This window comes from Macaca mulatta, chromosome 4 (genome assembly GCF_049350105.2).
Source record: "Macaca mulatta isolate MMU2019108-1 chromosome 4, T2T-MMU8v2.0, whole genome shotgun sequence".
Taxonomy (NCBI): Eukaryota; Metazoa; Chordata; class Mammalia; order Primates; family Cercopithecidae; genus Macaca; species Macaca mulatta.
This window is the reverse complement of record NC_133409.1, coordinates 40512683-40530983: the sequence shown is the minus strand read 5'-3', so window position 1 is coordinate 40530983 and position 18301 is coordinate 40512683. Positions and strand designations below refer to the sequence as shown.

Sequence of the window (18301 nt, the reverse complement as noted above, 5' to 3'; positions counted from 1 at the left end):
ATGTTACCAGCTGAATTTGGAATATAATTAGGTAGACAAATTGTTAAACATCTATAATATATTTTCATTAGTAACAGAAACATACCTGTGAAAGTTTTGATATCTGAAACTTAAATAGCAAGTTACCTGAATTACTGCAATTCAGTTTTTTTCCAATAAACAATTACATTGGGAGGCTCATTTGTACCTCACCTTTGCTTTTCAAAAGAAAATCTAAAGCTACATGAATGTTTTTAATAAGAAATTGAGAGAATTTCATAAAACTAACTTTAAAATTTCTTTAATGAACAGTATTTGATTTTTTCCTTGTTTATTTTTGTATTCATTCTGTTAGGCATTTTGACTAGTCAGCTAACTTAGGCTTTTGTTTGAATGTTTCCTGTACCGTGTTTTGGTGCTTTAGCATCAATTCAGTAGCGTTGTCTCCCTCACTTTCAATAAATGAACCTAGATTCTTTGCTTTTTGATTCCTGACTGATTTTCCTGCGTTCCACAGATCTCTGCTTTAGACATCTTTTAGGCCAGAGTCATAAGTATCTTTCAAGCAAATGGGTAGCTCAAACAGCATCTGGGGGGAAAAAAAAAATGGAAAAGTTAATCCTTCACCAAAACTCACCCAACTAGAGTTTCTTTAGTTTTAGAGTCCTGTAATTTCTCCCGTAGTTCTACCCAGAGTTCTCTGTCATTTGGAGTTTGCTTAGCTCTGTCCAATCTCCAATCTCAGAGTCATATACCTCTCTGCTTCCTTCTGTGCCCTTTGTCTTTCTTTCGTGCCTTGAAAACCTCATTGAAGAGGTAGAAAGTAGAAAGAGGAGGGTCAAGGAAATGTAAAATAAAGATAATTTCTACATTGTTACTCAAACATTTTTAAATATTTGAGGTTTTCACATAAATAATATGAACATTACTATATTTTCTAATAAATGGCAGAATAATCTTGTAACAAGATTTATCTGATATAGATACGCTCTGATAAACATTTTTTAATCTCTCTTTTTATTTAGGAGAACAAGTAGCCATGTATTCTGACTTGCCATTCAAGTCACCTGTTCGAGACATTTCTTATCATCCATTTGAAAATATGGTTGCATTCTGTGCATTTGGGCAAAATGAGCCAATTCTTCTGTATATTTATGATTTCCACGGTAAGTCCACCACTTGGTAAGTAAAGAATTTTTAGAGTAACATTTACATTTAGACTAAACCAGGAATCTGTCTGCCATTTAAATACTGACCAAAGTACACCTAATAATTGTGCCCTTCCGTTGGAATCACAGAAAGCTGGCCACCAGTTTCTTTGTAAATCAATTTAAATAAATAGAATTTACCTAAAAATTATTTGGAATATGTTAACTAAATTTAAGATGTAAATAACACTTAGGAAATACAGATCTTTAATGTTTTCGGTTGACTATTGAGTTAATATTTTTATCCTATGTTCTTAACTAAAGCATATAGTTTTAATAAGTTGTAGTTTTGAGAGTTTCTTAACATAAAAAGTAGGGGGAAAATCACGTCAGTGAAAACATCACCTGGAATTAGAAATCTAATGTCTTTCAGGTCTGCAATTACACTATTCTAACATTCTGAGAAATAATAAGGAAATAAAAAGTTTGGATACCTTATTTTTCAGGGACAGTATGGTATTTTAATAATTCTTTGAATTTATGCTGGTTTTCATATATTTCTTTAATTTCTGTCCTGAAATTAGAATTCCACTCTTCTATATTATACTGTTAGTGCTGTCATTCTCAAAATTGCATTTCTGTTTTCTTCATATATTCTTGTACAAAAATGAAAAGTCTTCGTTAGTTTCTTTGATTTGCTTATGGAAAGCTAAGTGTATTAAGTTAATATAGATTGAATTGATTAATGGTTGTGATAAATACTAAGTTGTTAGGCAATTAAGTTATAAATCTGAAGTTCTTGATCACAGTATGGATTATATTATGCCTTCCTGGGTGAATTATGCAAGGAAAAAAATGTTTTCTAGCATAATTTATTGTAAAATCAAGATTTAATCTTATTTTAAAGAACTTTATAGAGAAGAAATCATTTCTGCAACACATACTCAGATTTATAGAACACTATTACTAATGGTAGAATTGTCAACCAACACAGTACCATTTACTGTTACAAGCAGATGTTAGCAAAAATAAGCACTGCCTGATTATAGGAAAAAACAGATGGATTCCTCAAATCATTCAATGTCCAAATCTGGTGTCTAGTTTCAACATGTATCCTGAAACAGTTCTCTCTTTGTACCCACTCTAAATATTCACATAAATGAAGAGTTATACCAAAGTACTTTATATTTGGAACTGTTATACAGGAAATAGGCAGCACAGTTATTTCCTCAGACTCTTAAGAGATTTTACAATAGTCTTCATTCAATTTCCAATTTGCTTTTTATGCCTTTGAAATTTTCACTACACATACACATTAAAGTTCCACTCTATCTTTTCTTCAAGCAATTTATTTTTTGTCACTGACAGAGGATTTTATCATCAGATTAGCCCAGGATAGTTAGGTTTGCCAATTTGGTTTTTAGGCAATAAGCATGGAAGTCCATTCTAGAGGCATAGTAGTAGAAAGAGCTAAGCATTTTAGGAGTCCAAAAAAACGGGGTTTAGGCTCTATTCTCTTCCTCTAGTGACCTTGCACAAGCGTCTTTCCTGAAGCTCCATTTTCGTATCTATTAAAAGGTACTACAGTACTAGTACCTGTCCTACCTAAGAGAGGTATTTGTGAAGATACTGTGAGACCATGACTGTGAAAGTACTGGGTAAATTGATAAGCACAGTATTGAAACAAAAGATAAAATGGGTTGTTATGCTTATCCAACCAGTATACACTTGACTATATGTAAGAATTTCTGTTTTAATATGCTGATAAGCATCTCTACGTAGAAAGGAGTTGAAGAGTTTTTTTCTCCTCTCTTTTACTCTGTTGGTCAGTCTTTTATTTATTAAAGTATGTTTCTTTCCAGGTCAATTTATTAGAGTATAAATGCATAAAATTAAAAACATAATGTTATTTCCACACTATCTTAATGTGCAAGAGGAAGGATTTCCATGAGCATTTTAGAAATTAAAATATTCAAATAATAGGCACATTAAATTAAAATTATTTGTGCAATATATCACAAACACAATTTTTGATATGCAAACACACCTTTACAAACAAATTAAAACTCAGAAATGTTTCAACACATTCTCCCAACTTGTTGCTATTTTTAAAAAGAGGAAGCTTAGGAAGAAGTTAAGTAATCTTAAGACATCTAAGATTTAGCAGAGTTCTTGTGAATGGTATAGATCCATAAGAAAAGTGTAATGTTTATGACTGACCTATTAGAGTTTTGTCTATTTTATTTTTTAATACAGGAATATTTTGCTCATAATGTTTTGTTTGAAAATAAAGTTTACATATGGCTTTACATAAATATTTTAATAGTATAAAATTCAAAAAAACACAAAAAACTTCAGAGATTTTTAAGTGGTGTTTTAAAAAATTATCAGATAATTTTCAAGGAAAATGGAGCAAGCTTATTTTTTTTATAAGCTAAACAAGCTGTGAATGAGACCACAGTGGTAACTAAATGTATCATCCATCTTTCAGTTCTAGCAAAATCTGTGAAGAGTTAGCAAGCATCTTTCCCTGGTAAACATATGTTCAGGTTGTGGTCTTTCGGGTCTTTCATTCTACTGACTTTTTGCTTTTTTTGGTAAGAAATATGATTTTTACTTTCAGGAGGCAGTTTTATTTGCCTGATGTTGAAAGGGTTAATCATCCAGTAATACAAAATTTAGTCACAGGGTACCACAAATAATGTACTTTTAGGATTCCCATAATAACAGAGCACTAGTCAGAGAAACGGCTTCTACTGAATTAAATTCATGAAGCTAGACTTCAGTTAATGTTTTGCTATTAATCAATATTTATTCACCTCGGTCTCTAGGATATTGTTCTAAATTTAATAATAATTTTGGTTAATACTTCCATAGCATTTTCTTTGTTCCTGGTACTGTTTTTAAGTTTCTGCAATAATCTTGTGACATAGGGGCTGTTATCCTCACTTTATGGGGGCCATGGCTTTAAATCAATGCAGTTTGCTCCTGGAGTCCATGCTCTCATTTGCTACACTAAATTTCCTTTTCAGCACATTTCTTGAAATATTAGTTTCTAAATGTCTAATAATCAAACCTTGTTTTTTCTACAGTACAGTTTTTTCTATGTTTCTCTGTGGAGTATGTAGTTTCCTTGTATTTTCTATACTTTGTAAGAAGCAAAGATGGAAGCTTGTTCATCTTTTTCCTACTAGTACCTACCCAGAATACTGACACATAATAAATACGCATGTAGTGTTTTCAGTGGAGTCAAGTCTAATTTGGGAAGTTCTCAACATTATTTGATAATTCTACGTAATAAGGCTGATTTTTCACTAGGTGGCAATGTCTCCTCTGAACCAGTATTAACTCTGGAGTGCTTCGTAGTCATAGTATCTTAGACAAGACAAATCTTTATTAAGCACCTATTGTGTGTCAAGTTGAGCTGTGCTATGAAACGCAGGAATCAGACTCAGATTACCATTCTTTTTTCTAGTCCTTTGTACTTCCTAATTAGTTGATTACATCTGTAAAAGAAATTTAAACCAAAAAGCAGTTTCTGCTACTGACATGATTTTATTAATACATTTCATATTAATTAATGATAGCCTACATTGTCATTATTAACAAACATTTTTTATATTGTGACACATTTTACCAGAGTTCAGGGCAACATGTACCTTTAGTTTCCTATAAAATTTGTTATTTAACTGGCTCATTGCCTAGAAGCATGTGGTATTTATAATGCCATATGTCTAACATAGTACCTGTCTTATTACTAATATGCAATAAATGAATAAATGTTGGGATTAACAATTACAAATCCTGTAGAATAGCATTTTTCCCTTAAATTTTATAAAAATGTATACTGAGAGGCATCATGAGTTAGTAAATTTGGGGCTAATCACAGTGGTAGTAGTAGCTCATATTTATCAAGCATGTAATGTGTCTCCCACGCTTAGGAGCATTTTACATCCGTTATCTCATACCATCCTTCTAAAACTCTTCAGTGTAGGTCCCATTATTATCTTCATTTTGCAGATGATGAAACGGAGGCACAGAGAAAACAATAATTTTCCTAAAGTAACACGGTAGTAAAGCCACCATTTGGTTCTAAGCTGACTCCAGAGTCCATGTTCTTAATGTATTAAGCTATCTGTCTTAGGCATTTATTTAGTCTTTGCATTTCCTGATCATGAAGTAAATTTAAAAGGTAGCTAAATATTCCTATGGTAAAATGTGTTGTTGGTTTTCAATTTCAGCATTTAGGAGAACCCCCTTAAGAAAGGAAGTTTGCTTAGCTAGTATTATTAATAGTTCACTCCTGGCCGGGCGCGGTGGCTCAAGCCTGTAATCCCAGCACTTTGGGAGGCCGAGGCGGGTGGATCGCGAGGTCAGGAGATCGAGACCATCCTGGCTAACATGGTGAAACCCCGTCTCTACTAAAAATACAAAAAACTAGCCGGGCGTGGTGGCGGGCGCCTGTAGTCCCAGCTACGCGGGAGGCTGAGGCAGGAGAATGGCGTGAACCTGGGAGGCGGAGCTTGCAGTGAGCTGAGATCGCGCCACTGCACTCCAGCCTGGGTGACACAGCGCGAGACTCCGTCTCAAAAAAAAAAAAAAAAAAAAATAGTTCACTCCTTTAAAAATGTGGGAGGTGGCTGGGTGTGGTGGCTCACACCTGTAATCTCAGCACTTTGGGAGGCTGAGGCAGGAGGATCGCTTGAGGCCAGGAGTTTGAGACCAAACTGAGCAACATAGTGAGACCTCATCTCTACATACTTACATATGTACATACATACATACATACATAAAAAAAATAAAAATTTGAGGAGTAACATAATTATGGTGTAATAAGCCATTATGTTCTTAATATAGTTTAAAATACAAATATTCTTTAGTACATAGCATTAATTTTTTTTTTCTTGAGACAGGGTCTCCACTCTGTCACCCAGGCTGGAGTGCAGTAGCATAATCACAGCTCACTGCAGCCTCAACCTCCTGGGCTCAAGCGGTCCTCCAACCTCAGCTTCCCTAGTAGCTGGGACCACAGGATACTCAGTTAATTTCTTGTGTGTATTTTTGGTAGAGACAGGGTTTTGCCATGTTTGAGATGAGCCTAGGCCTGGTCTCAAGTGATCCGCTCACCCTAGTCTACCAAAGTGCTGGGATTACAGGCGTGAGCCACCATGCCTGGCCTCATTACATTTTAATATAACTCCTTTTACAGTATTTTTGAAATAAGATAATGTCTAGTAGAAATAAATTTAATACCCACAGTTTTATGTACAATATAGGTACAATGTAGTGGTTTTCTATATTGGAGATAGCTATTTGTATGTATTTATTTGTAATACCATGTACATACAGTATATCTACAAATGTAGAAATACATTTGTTTTCAATATTCTATATGGCATTCATTTCTAATACGAATAATTCAAAAGCACATTCAGATATCATAATTCTCATATGAGATTATATCATTAAAATATAACTAATAGTAGGGCAGAATTTTAAACATTTATTTTTAGCCTGGTAGGAGAAATTAAAAGATAGAAATGCCACATTTTAAGACATGCCAAAACTACCTATTTCTTGGTTATATGCTGAAGTACCTATTTTAATATTATTCACATAATAGGTACTTTGATTTGAGAGTTTATGTCATTCAAGACCTCAAAACATATGGAAAATTTAGTCAATTTGATAGTATTGAGCATAAACCAGAGCCCTGAATTCCTCTTTAAGGCATTTGTTAAAATGCTTACAGTGGTGTTTTTAATTGCACTAATGCATGAATGATACGATGTAAAATAGACAACAACAAAGACTGGAGGAAGAGAGTGCTGGCATTCTAGACAAAATACTGCCACTCTCTGTTTGACCCTGGTCAGATGATTTACCTTTCTGCACCTGTTTTTTTTTTCCACTTGTATAATTAGAATAGCATCTATTCTATCTTATATCAATATTTTTATCAAAGGATAAAATGAAACTATAAAATGAGGCATGAAGCATAAATACAGGCGTACCTCGTTTTACTGGTCTTTGCTTTATTATGCTTCATAGATATTGCGTTTTCTACAAATGAAGTTTTGTGGCAATTCTATGTTAAGCCAGTCTATTGGTGCCATTTTTCCAACATTGTGTGCTCACTTTGTGTGTCTCTGTCACATTTTCATAATTCTCAAAATATTTCAAACCTTTTCATTATTATATCTGTTATGGTGATCTGTGATGAGTGCTCTTTGATGTTACAGTTGTAATTGCTTTGGGGCACCACAAACTGTACCCATATAAGATGGCAAACTTAATTGATAAATGTTGTAAGTGTTCTGACTGACCCACCCACCAGCCATTCTCCCATTTCTCTCCCTCTCTTCAGGCCTCCCTCTTCTCTGAGACACAGTATTGAAATTAGGCCAGTTAATAACCCTGCAGTGGCCTCTAAGTATTCAAGTGAAAGGAAGAATTGCACATCTCTCATTTTAAATCAAAAGGTAGAAGTGGTTAAGCTCAGTGAGGAAGGCATGGAGAAAGCTGAGATAGGGCAAAGGCTAAGACTTTTGTGCCATATAGTTAGCCAAGTTGTGAATGCAAAGGAAAGGTTCTTCATCAGTGAACACACAAATGACAGGAAAGTAAGACAGCCTTATTGCTGATATGGACAAAGTTTTCGTGATCTGGATAGAAGATCAAACCAGCCACAGTACCCCCTTATGCCAGAGCCTAATCTAGAGCAAGGCCTCTAACTCTCTTAAAGTCTACAAAGGCTGCGAGAGGTGAGGAAACTGCAGGAGAAAAGTTTGAAACTAGCAGAGGCTCATTTATGAGGTTTAAGGAAGGTAGCCATCTCCATAACATTAAAGTGCAAGGTGAAGCAACAAGTGGTGATGTAGAAGCTGTGGCAAGTTATCCAGAAGATCTAGCTGAGATCATTGATGAAAGTGGCTACAGTAAACCACATGTTTTCGATGGAGATGAAGCAGCTTTCTATTGGAAGAAGATGCCCTCCAGTAGTTTCATAGCTAGAGAGGAGAAGTCAAACCTGGCTTCAGAGCATTAAAGAACAGCCTACTGGTTGTGGCAGCTCATGCCTGTAATCTCAGCACTTTGAGAGGCGGAGGTGGGCGGATCACTTGAGGTCAGGAGATTGAGACCAGCCTGGCCAACATGGTGAAATCCTCTGTCTACTAAAAATACAAAAGTTAGCCAGATATGGTGGCATGCGCCTGTAATGCCAGCTACTTGAGAGGCTGAGGCAGGGGAATTGCTTGAACCCAGGAGGCAGAGGTTGCAGTGAGCCAGGATCACACCATTGCACTTCAGCCTGGGTGACAGAGTGAGAGTTCGTCTCAAAAAAAAAAAAAAAAAACAAAGAAAAAAACAAAAAACGACAGGCTGACTCTTTTGTTAGGGCTAAGGCAGCTGACGATTTGAAGTTTAAGTCAACGCTCATGGACTATTCCAAAAATCCTAGATCTCTTAAGAATTACACTACATTAGACCTCTTCAAGGAGAACTGCAAACCACTGCTCAGGAAAATAAGAGAGGACACAAACAAATGGAAAAACATTCCATGCTCATGGATAGGAAGAATCAATATATGAAAATGGCCATACTTCCCAAAGTAATTTATAGATTCAATCCTATCCCCATCAAACTACCATTGACTTTCTTCACAGAATTAGAAAAAACTACTTTAAGGCCAGGCACGGTGGCTCATGCCTGTAATCTCAGCACTTTGGGAGGCCGAGGCAGGCAGATCATGATGTCAAGAGATCGAGACCACCCTGGCCAACATGATGAAACCCCATCTCTACTAAAAATACAAAAATTAGCCACGCGTGGTGGTGGGCGCCTATAATCCCAGCTACTCGGGAGGCTGAGGCAGGAGAATCGCTTGAACCTGGGAGGCAGGGAGGTTGCAGTGAGCGAAGATGGCACCACTGCACTCCAGCCTGGGTGACAGTGAGATCTGGTCTCAAAAAAAAAAAAAAAAGAAAAAAATGAAAACTACTTTTAAATTTCATATGAAACCAAAAAAAGAGCCCATATAGCCAAGACAATCCTAAGCCAAAAGAACGAAGCTGGAGGCATCATGCTACCTGACTTCAAACTATACTACAAGGCTACAGTAATCAAAACAGCATGGTATTGGTACCAAAACAGATACTTAGACCAATGGAACAGAACAGAGGCCTCAGAAATAACGCCACACATCTACAACCATCAGATCTTTGACAAAGCTAACAAAAACAAGCAATGGGGAAAGGATTTCCTATTTAATAAATGACATTGGGAAAACTGGCTAGCCGTATGCAGAAAACGGAAACTGGACCCCTTCCTTACACCTTATACAAAAATTAACTCAACATGGATTAAAGACTTAAACATAACACCTAAAATGATAAAAACCCTAGAAGAAAACCTAGGCAGTACCATTCAGAACATAGGCATGGGCAAAGACTTCATGACTAAAACACCAAAAGCAATGGCAACAAAAGCCAAAACTGACAAATGGGATCTAATTAAACTAAAGAGCTTCTGCACAGCAAAAGAAACTGTCGTCAGAATGAATAGGCAACCTACAGAATGGGAGAAAATTTTTGCAATCTATCTATCTGACAAAGGGCTAATATCTAGAATCTACAAAGAACTTAAACAAATATACAAGAAAAAAACAACCCCATCAAAAAGTGGGCAAAGGATATGAACAGACTCTTCTCAAAAGAGGACATTTATGTGACCAACAAACATGAAAAAAAGCTCATCATCACTGGTCATTAGAGAAATGCAAATGAAAATCACAGTGAGATGCTATCTCACGCCAGTTAGAATGGCAAGTATTAAGTCAGGAAACAACAGATGCTGGAGAGGATGTGGAGAAATAGGAACACTTTTACACTGTGAACAATGTTCACAGCATCTTCACCAGGAGTAGATTCTGTCTCAAGGAACGACTTTCTTTGCTCATCCATTCTAGTTTGATAATGAGATTGCAGTAATTCATTCACATCTTCAGGCTCTACTTCTAATTCTAGTTCTCTTGCTATTTTCACCAAATCTGCAGTCACTTCCTTCACTGAAGTCTTGAAGCCCTCAAAGTCATCCATGGGGGTTGGAATGTGCTTCTTTCAAACTTCTGTTAGTGTCCACATTTTGACCTCCTCTTATGAATCATGAATGTTCTTAATGGCATTTAGAAAGGTGAATTCTTTCCAGGTTTTCAATGTACTTTGCCCAGCTCCATCAGAGGAATCACTATCTATGTCAGCTATGGACTTATGAAATGTATTTCTTAAATAGTAGGATGTAGAAGTCAAAATTACTCCTTGATCCATGGGCTTCAGAATGGATGCTGTGTTAGCAGGTATGAAAACAACATTCATCTCTTTGGACATTTCCATTCGAACTCTTGGATGACCAGGTGCATTGTGAATGAGAAGTGATATTTTGAAAGAAATATTTTTTTCTGACTGGTAAGTCACAACAGTGGGCCTAAAATATATAGTAAATCGTGTTGTAAATGAATGTGCTATCATCGAGGCTTTGCTGTTCCATTTATAGAGCAGAGGAGATGTAGTGTAATTCTATTTTTTAAATTATTATTATACTTTAAGTTCTGGGATACATGTGTAGAACATGCAGGTTTGTTACATAGGTATACACGTGCCATGGTGGTTTGCTGCACCCATCAACCCCATCAACCCGTCATCTACATTAGGTATTTCTCCTAATGCTCTCCTTCCCCTAGCCCCCATCCCTTGAAAGGCCCCGGTGTGTGATGTCCCCCTTCCTGTGTCCATGTGTTCTCATTGTTCGACTCCGAATTATGAGTGAAAACATGCGGCGTTGGTTTTTTGTCCTTGCGATAGTTTGCTGAGAGTGATGGTTTCCAGCTTCATCCATGTCCCTGCAAAGGACATGAACTCATCCTTTTTTATGGCTGCATAGTATTACGTGGTATATATGTGCCATATTTTCTTTATCCAGTCTATCATTGATGGACATATGGGTTGGTTCCAAGTCTTTGCTATTGTGAATAGTGCCGCAGTAAACATACGTGTGCATGTGTCTTTATAGTAGAATGATTTATAATCCTTTGGGTATATACCCAGTAATGGGATGGCTGGGTCAAATGTTATTTCTGGTTCTAGATCCTTGAGGAATCACCACACTGTCTTCCACAATGGTTGAACTAGTAGTTTACAGTCCCACCAACAGTGTAAAAATGTTCCTGTTTCTCCACATCCTCTCCAGCACCTGTTGTTTCCTGACTTTTTAATGATCACCATTCTAACTAGTGTGAGATGGTATCTCATTGTGGTTTTGATTTGCATTTCTCTGATGGCCAGTGATGATGATCATTTTTTCATGTGTCTGTTGGCTACATAAATGTCTTCTTTTGAGAAGTATCTGTTCGTATCCTTCACCCACTTTTTGATGGGGTTGTTTTTTTCTTGTAAATTTGTTTAAGTTCTTTGTAGATTCTGGATATTAGCCCTCTGTCAGATGAGTAGATTGCAAAAATTTTCTCCCATTCTGTAGGTTGCCTGTTCACTCTGATGGTAGTTTCTTTTGCTGTGCAGAAGCTCTTTAGTTTAATTAGATCCTATTTGTCAATTTTGGCTTTTGTTGCCATAGATTTTGGTGTTTTAGACATGAAGTCCTTGCCCATGCCTATGTCCTGAATGGTATTGCCTAGGTTTTCTTCTAGGGTTTTTATGGTTTTAGGTCTAACATTTAAGTCTTTAATCCATCTTGAATTAATTTTTGTATAAAGTGTAATGCGTTGATTTTTTAGACATAATGCTATTGCACACTTAATAGACTACAGTATAGTGTAACGATAACTTTTATATGCACTGGAAAATTAAAAACATATGACTTTCTTTATTGAGATATATGCTTTATTGCGGTAGTCTGAAACCAAACCCGCTATATCTCTGAGTAATGCCTGTGTTATTAGAGTTCATGAACTAGGCTGCAGTTGGGAAATTGTAGCTATTCTCTGTAGCAGGGTATGCATGACACATTTTCAGTTGGATAACATTCTGTGTGATGATTGATAATGGAATAGGAACCAACAAGAGCAGAATAGCATGTACTGCAGGGGTTTGCAGATAGTTGATTCAATTTTGATATCCAGCTAATCAATTTGCCAGATGCTGGTAGATGCTGTCTCATTTGATTAGCTGTAAGACTTGAATCTGCTGCACATTACTATATAGATTTTGAACAGTTTTATTGGTAATATTTCAAAGTTCTAATTGACTTACAAGGTATGTTGAGGAAATATAGAATTGCTAACAGGCCCTGAAACACAGGCTACCAGAATTGAAGTGTTAGTCTATAGAACTTCTTGGATCCATCAATTCAGTATCTCAAGATTCAGTATCTGAAGGAGGAACAAGTCAGGCCAGATAAAATACAAAAAAAAAAAAAAAAAAATTCTAAGTCCTGAACATTCACTAGAGAAAGAGATGTTTCTTTTGTTAGATGTTGGAGAAAGACAAGGAGAATGCTATGTAACTGCTAAGTGCTGGGAAACTAAGTAGAACTACCAGCTTATAGGAATGATATTATAACTGGAAATACAATAGTTCATAGCTAAATAAATTAGGTATCCAGTAAGATGACCATATACAGTAACAGGACTATATATAGTGAAATGTCTTGAACAAAGGAATTAAATGGTGAACCAAAAGGGAATCTTATTGTTAATATAATGTAAGAGAAAGAATATGTTGTGATTCCAGGTTCACTTTATTATAAAGTCAATAATGTAAGTACATAGATTGTAATAATAGCAAACTTTGCATTTGCTTCAAACTCAAAGGGCAGTGGATTAAAATATCTTATTTCCTCCATCCTTCCTCCTGTAAAGATAAAAATCTCTTGAGAAAACCACATTATTTTTTCATAATTGTTTAACTCAAGAACATACACAAAAGCACCAAGCTTCTTATATAAATCAAAGGAGTGTCCATCATAAAAACATTTTAAGAATTTTTTAATTTTGTAAAATATTGAATCCCAAATGATAGCCTATTAGAAGTAAATTTAGAAGGGTTTTGATAGATATAACATTTCTTGAAGCAAATGTAGTTGCCACCTCTGTGCTCTCATCATCTGTCCATTCCTCTGCTATACCACTTAGCACCTTGCAGTAATTTTTTTCTCCTTCGGAAGGTCGAAACCTCAAGTGGGGCCAGTGTCTGTATTCCCAGAACCTGCTTAGTGCATGGTACATGACAGCTCTTCAAAAAGTGAGGAGAAGATGGGAGTGAGACTGTTAAAATTATGAGTTTTAAACATATCAGGTTAGATTAGAGCTAAATTTTAAACATGCAAAGTTAACACAAAAAGTAATGATAAAGTGAAGAAATAGTTATTTAATTGCAAAATTATACTCCAGCCGTGGCCTATGTGAAAGTGTTTTAGAAACCCCTGAAATGTTAAAAGCATAGAGCTTGGAGGAATATCAGAAGTCACCTACAACCTAGTAATATTTCTCAATGAAATAATCTGTATAGTCTGATACAAATTGATATATATATTTGTGGAGGCTGGAGGAGGGGGAAGAGCACAAGAACTTGTGAACAGCATCTGTTTCTAGTGTCTGAGAAACTAAGTCTTTATGAATATTTCTGCAGATTTTTTTTTGTGGCTGCCTTCACAGAACTAAAGGTGTTAAAGATAAAATAGGGTGTTTAGTTTGACCCCTTGAATACCAGTCAGTTGACTTTTGTATAGAGAATTTCCTTTAGCTGACAAAAACAAGTATTCATAATGGTTTGTATTTATTTCTGTTATCTACTTCCATTTGGGCCATTTTAATCCTTCTGAAAGGCGTATCAATACCTGGAAAAATAAGAAAGAGATAAATAATTAGGCTTTGCTTTTTGTTACTTTTTTTCCAGTTAAAAATGTCATTTTTAAGAAAGAAATATAATACATGTTTAGCATTTTATAATACTTAGAAAATAGTTTGAGAAAAAGAGTAAAATGAAAAATACTGAAATCTTACTAACCTATATAACTGTTGCTTACTTAGGTGTATGTGCTTCTGGGCCATTTCTATGCATGTTCACTCACTCAAATTAAAATGAAATCATGGTTGGTAGGTACACAATCTCAGAGAAAATACAGGGAGTTAAAAAATGTCATTAAATAATTAAACCCAGTTTTATTCCATTCATAGCAGCAAAACACAATTAAATGTTGAAAGGACAATTTTTAAAAGCAAATAAGACAAAGATCATGAAACATGATATGCATTTGTTGATTTATTTATTCCTGAAACCCACCTACTGTTAAACATTCCAAATTCCAGTTCATGGAGCACTTATTTTCTTTTACAGTTTTAAAGTTTCTCTTGTTCTGTAAGCAGTCTTTGAATAGTTGAGGTTAAATAAGTGTTCTGATTGTTTTGGAGAAAAGTTCAAAATGTGTAATGAAAAATAATAGTCAAATCCATAACAGTCTACAGAGAAATGGCTACACTTCTGTTTAAAAACAGTAATTAGTACTGAGGAATGTACATCACTAAAAGGGTGGAGTGTAACCAGGTCCTCTCCCTTGATGATATCCTTTGGTACTCACTACTGTCAAGGTCTGCAGGGAGAGAACACCAATTATTATTGAGCTGTTCTTCATTTAGTGTGCCTAAATGAAATAGTACATGAATATAAAGATCAGAGACCTAATATTGTTTATATGCATCATCTCAGACTCATAGTTGGTGAAACCAAGGCTGGTAACTTGAAAAAATGGTTGTCTTTTTGTGTATATTGTCTATTGTTTTATAAATTATTTTTTTCCAATGAATAATATATTATGAGCAGTTTTCCATTGTGATAATTACATTTCTATACATAATTTTAGTGGATAAATTCCCTTTCATTAAATGAATATACTGTACTTTAAACAACTGTTGTTGTGCAATTACACTGTTATGTCTTTTTCAACATTTAAATGGTGCTTCAGTACACACCTAGCTACCCTTAACATTCCTTGGGAAATAATATCTTGAGGTACAGTGGGTCAGTTAAACAGGCAAAAAAAAAAAAGGCACTTTCTAATTTGCATTTTTATTACTAATTACTTTAATTTTTAATGAGGTTATATTTTTGTTGGACACATAGTTCTTTTGTGAATATTCTTTAATGGTTCTTTGCCCATGTTTCTGTTCGATTATTAATCTTTAGTGGATTTCATGAGAACTCTGCATAGTAAGAATAATTACCCCTTTCATTACAATTTTTTCTTTTTTTTTTTTGTGAATGGCTTTATTGAGGTATAATTGACATATTATAAACTGAACATATTTAAATGTACTATCTGATGTTCAGGCATTTATACACCTGGGAGACCATTGCCTCAATCAAGATAATGAACATATTCGTCATCCCAAGAAATTACTTTGTGCCCTTTTGCGTTCTGTTCCTTCCTCACCGTTAGCCCAGGCAACCACTATAAATTAGTTTGCGTTTTCCAGAATTGTGTGTAAGTGAAACTGTATATATCATGTACTCTTTTTTTCATCTGGCTCCTTTCACTTATAAGTACTTTGATAAATCTGTGTTTCAGCATTTATCAGTAATTTATTCTTTATATTGTTGGGTGTTGTTTAATTGTATGGCTGTGCCACACAATGTTTATTTATCCATTCACCTGTTAATGGACATTGGGGTTGTATCCAGGTTTTAGGTATTACAAATAAAGCTTCTCCAAATATTCACATACAAGTCTTTGTATGGTCATATGCTTTCATTTCTCTTGGATAAATTTCTAGGAGTAGAAGGGCTGGATCATATTGCAGATGTATGTTTGGCTTCTTAAGAAGCTGCCAGACTATTTTCTGAAGTGGTTATGCCGTTTAACATTTGACATTCCCACCATTAGTGTATCAGTGTACTTGCCAACTTTGAAATGGCCAGTCTTTGAAGAATTTTTGGTTCTTAATTACTTGTATATAGACATATAGAGAATTTTTGTGTTTTGATCGCATCTCCTACAACATTGCTAAAGTCAATTCTAGTGCCTTGTTTTTTTAGATTCCATTTAGAATTTTTACACAGATGTGTAAAAAATTTTTACACAGATGTGGAGCCAGGACTTGAAAGAATTTTAGCCATTCTAATATACGTGTAGTGCTATTTTATTGTGGTTTTAATTTGCTTTTCCCTAATGACTAACGATGTTGAGCACCTTTTTTTGCATGCTTGTCATCCATATAGCTTCTTCAGTAAATTGTCTTTTCAAATCTTTTGTCTGTTTTTTAAATTGTCCTGTTTGTTTTCTGATTATTGAGTTTTGAGATTTATTTGTGTTTTCTGTGTACAAGTATTTATCAGTCAGATGATTTGCAGGTTGTTTCTCCCCAGTCTGGTTTGTTTTCTAATTGTCTTAACAATTTAAAAAACAGAAGTTTGAAATTTTGATGAAGTTCAAATTATCAGTTTGTTCTTTTATGCATTTTAGTGTTGTATCTAAGAAATCTTTGCCTAACCCAAGTTCACAAAAGTGTTCTCTGTTTTTTTCTAGAAGTCTTATAGATTTAGGTTTTACATTTAGATCTGTAGTTCATTTTGAGTTACTTTTGTACATGTTGTAAAGTATGGATCAAAGATCTTTTTTTTCACATATGCATATCCAACTATTCTAACACCATTTGTTGGCAAAACTGTCTTTTCTCCACTGAATGGCCTTTATACTTTGTCTATACACCCTGGGCACTTTGTACTATTCTGTTGATCTATTTATTTATCTTTATGCCAGTAGCAAACTGTGTGGATTACTGTAGCTTTATAAGATTTGAAGTCAGGTTTTCTGTTCTTTTTCAAAGTTGTTTTGGCTGTTCTAGGTAATATTCATTTCCATGTCGATTTTAGAATTTATTTTACAATTTCTCCGAAAATAACCTGCTGGAATTTTGAGTGGGACTGAATTGAATCTTCAGATCATTTGGGAAGAATTTACATCTTACCAGTATTGCGTATGCCACCCAGTGAATACAATGACAAATTGCTTTGTCAGTTTCTCTCAGCAGTATTTTTAGTTTTCAGTGTACAGGTCTTTCACATTTTTCATCCTTTTTTTTTCTCCAAAGTATATCATGTTTTTTATGCCATAGTAAATGGCATATGTATTTTTTTATTTTCAATTTTTGGTTCTTAATTACTTGTATATAGACATATAGAGAATTTTTGTGTTTTGATCTCATCTCCTACAACATTGCTAAAGTCAATTCTAGTGCCTTGTTTTTTTAGATTCCATTTAGAATTTTTACACAGATGTGCTGCCTGTGTGCTTCACTTGCCTTACTCCACTTTAGCTCTAGCTAGACAATCATGTCTGCAAAGAAAGACTTTTTTTCTTTTATACAGTTTGTCCTTTTCTTGGTAGTTTCAAGCAGCAGAGTAAATCTAGTCCCTACTCCATTTTGGTCAAAAATAGAAGAATGCTATTACGTCATTTCCTTTTCGATTTTTATTGTAGTAGTTTATTTATATATTTAAGTCTTAAATATGATTTTAAAAATCACATTAGCTCTGTCGTCCAGTCTGCACTGGAATGCAGTGGCAGCCTTGACCTCCACTCTCAAGCAATCCTCCCACCTCAGCCTCCTCAGTAGCTGGAAACTACAGGCACATGGCACCCTGCCCGATTAATTTTTCAATATTTTGTAGAAACAGGGTCTCGCTGTCTTGCCAGGGCTGGTCTCAAACTCCTAGGCTCAAATGATCCTCCCACCTCAGCCTCCCAGAGTGCCAGGATTAAGGCTTGAGACACCGTGCCTGGCCAGTTTTTTTTTATTTTAATGAAGACTCTTTAAATGTTCATGTTACAAAATCTGTTCATTGGTCCATAAGAATGTTGACAATTATTAACCTTTTCTGACTCATGTAATCCTTCGATAGATAACCTGATAAAAATTATGAATCAGCTTTCCAGCAACGCTTATATAAACACACGCACATTTCCATAGTGATTTCAGTAGTCCATAGACTCACTGAACGTTCATCCATTGATTCCATATTATCATTCCCTGTTTTGAGATTTCTTTCTCTCATGTCATGTTTAGGAAGGCTTTCCATTTAAAGATTATATAACTAAGGAAATACTTTTTTAAATGTTGAGTTTATATATTTTTTCTCCTTTTTATATATAGACATTTAAAATTT

The 18301-nt window shown here is 35.0% G+C and overlaps 1 protein-coding gene across 26 annotated transcripts in view; it reads left to right on the top strand.

Annotated features, from left to right (window-relative positions):
• The window catches only part of AHI1 (Abelson helper integration site 1), a 227087-nt gene that overhangs the window by 74405 nt on the left and 134381 nt on the right, over positions 1-18301 (top strand). For all 26 annotated transcript variants that reach the window (XR_013416991.1, XR_013416992.1, XR_013416990.1 and 23 more), the window contains one exon: positions 1005-1145. Coding sequence is in view for 17 of the 26 variants with exons in the window: in XM_078001209.1 (XP_077857335.1) it covers positions 1005-1145 (141 nt within the window). In the remaining 9 variants the exon portion in view is untranslated. The remainder of the gene's footprint in view (positions 1-1004; positions 1146-18301) is intronic.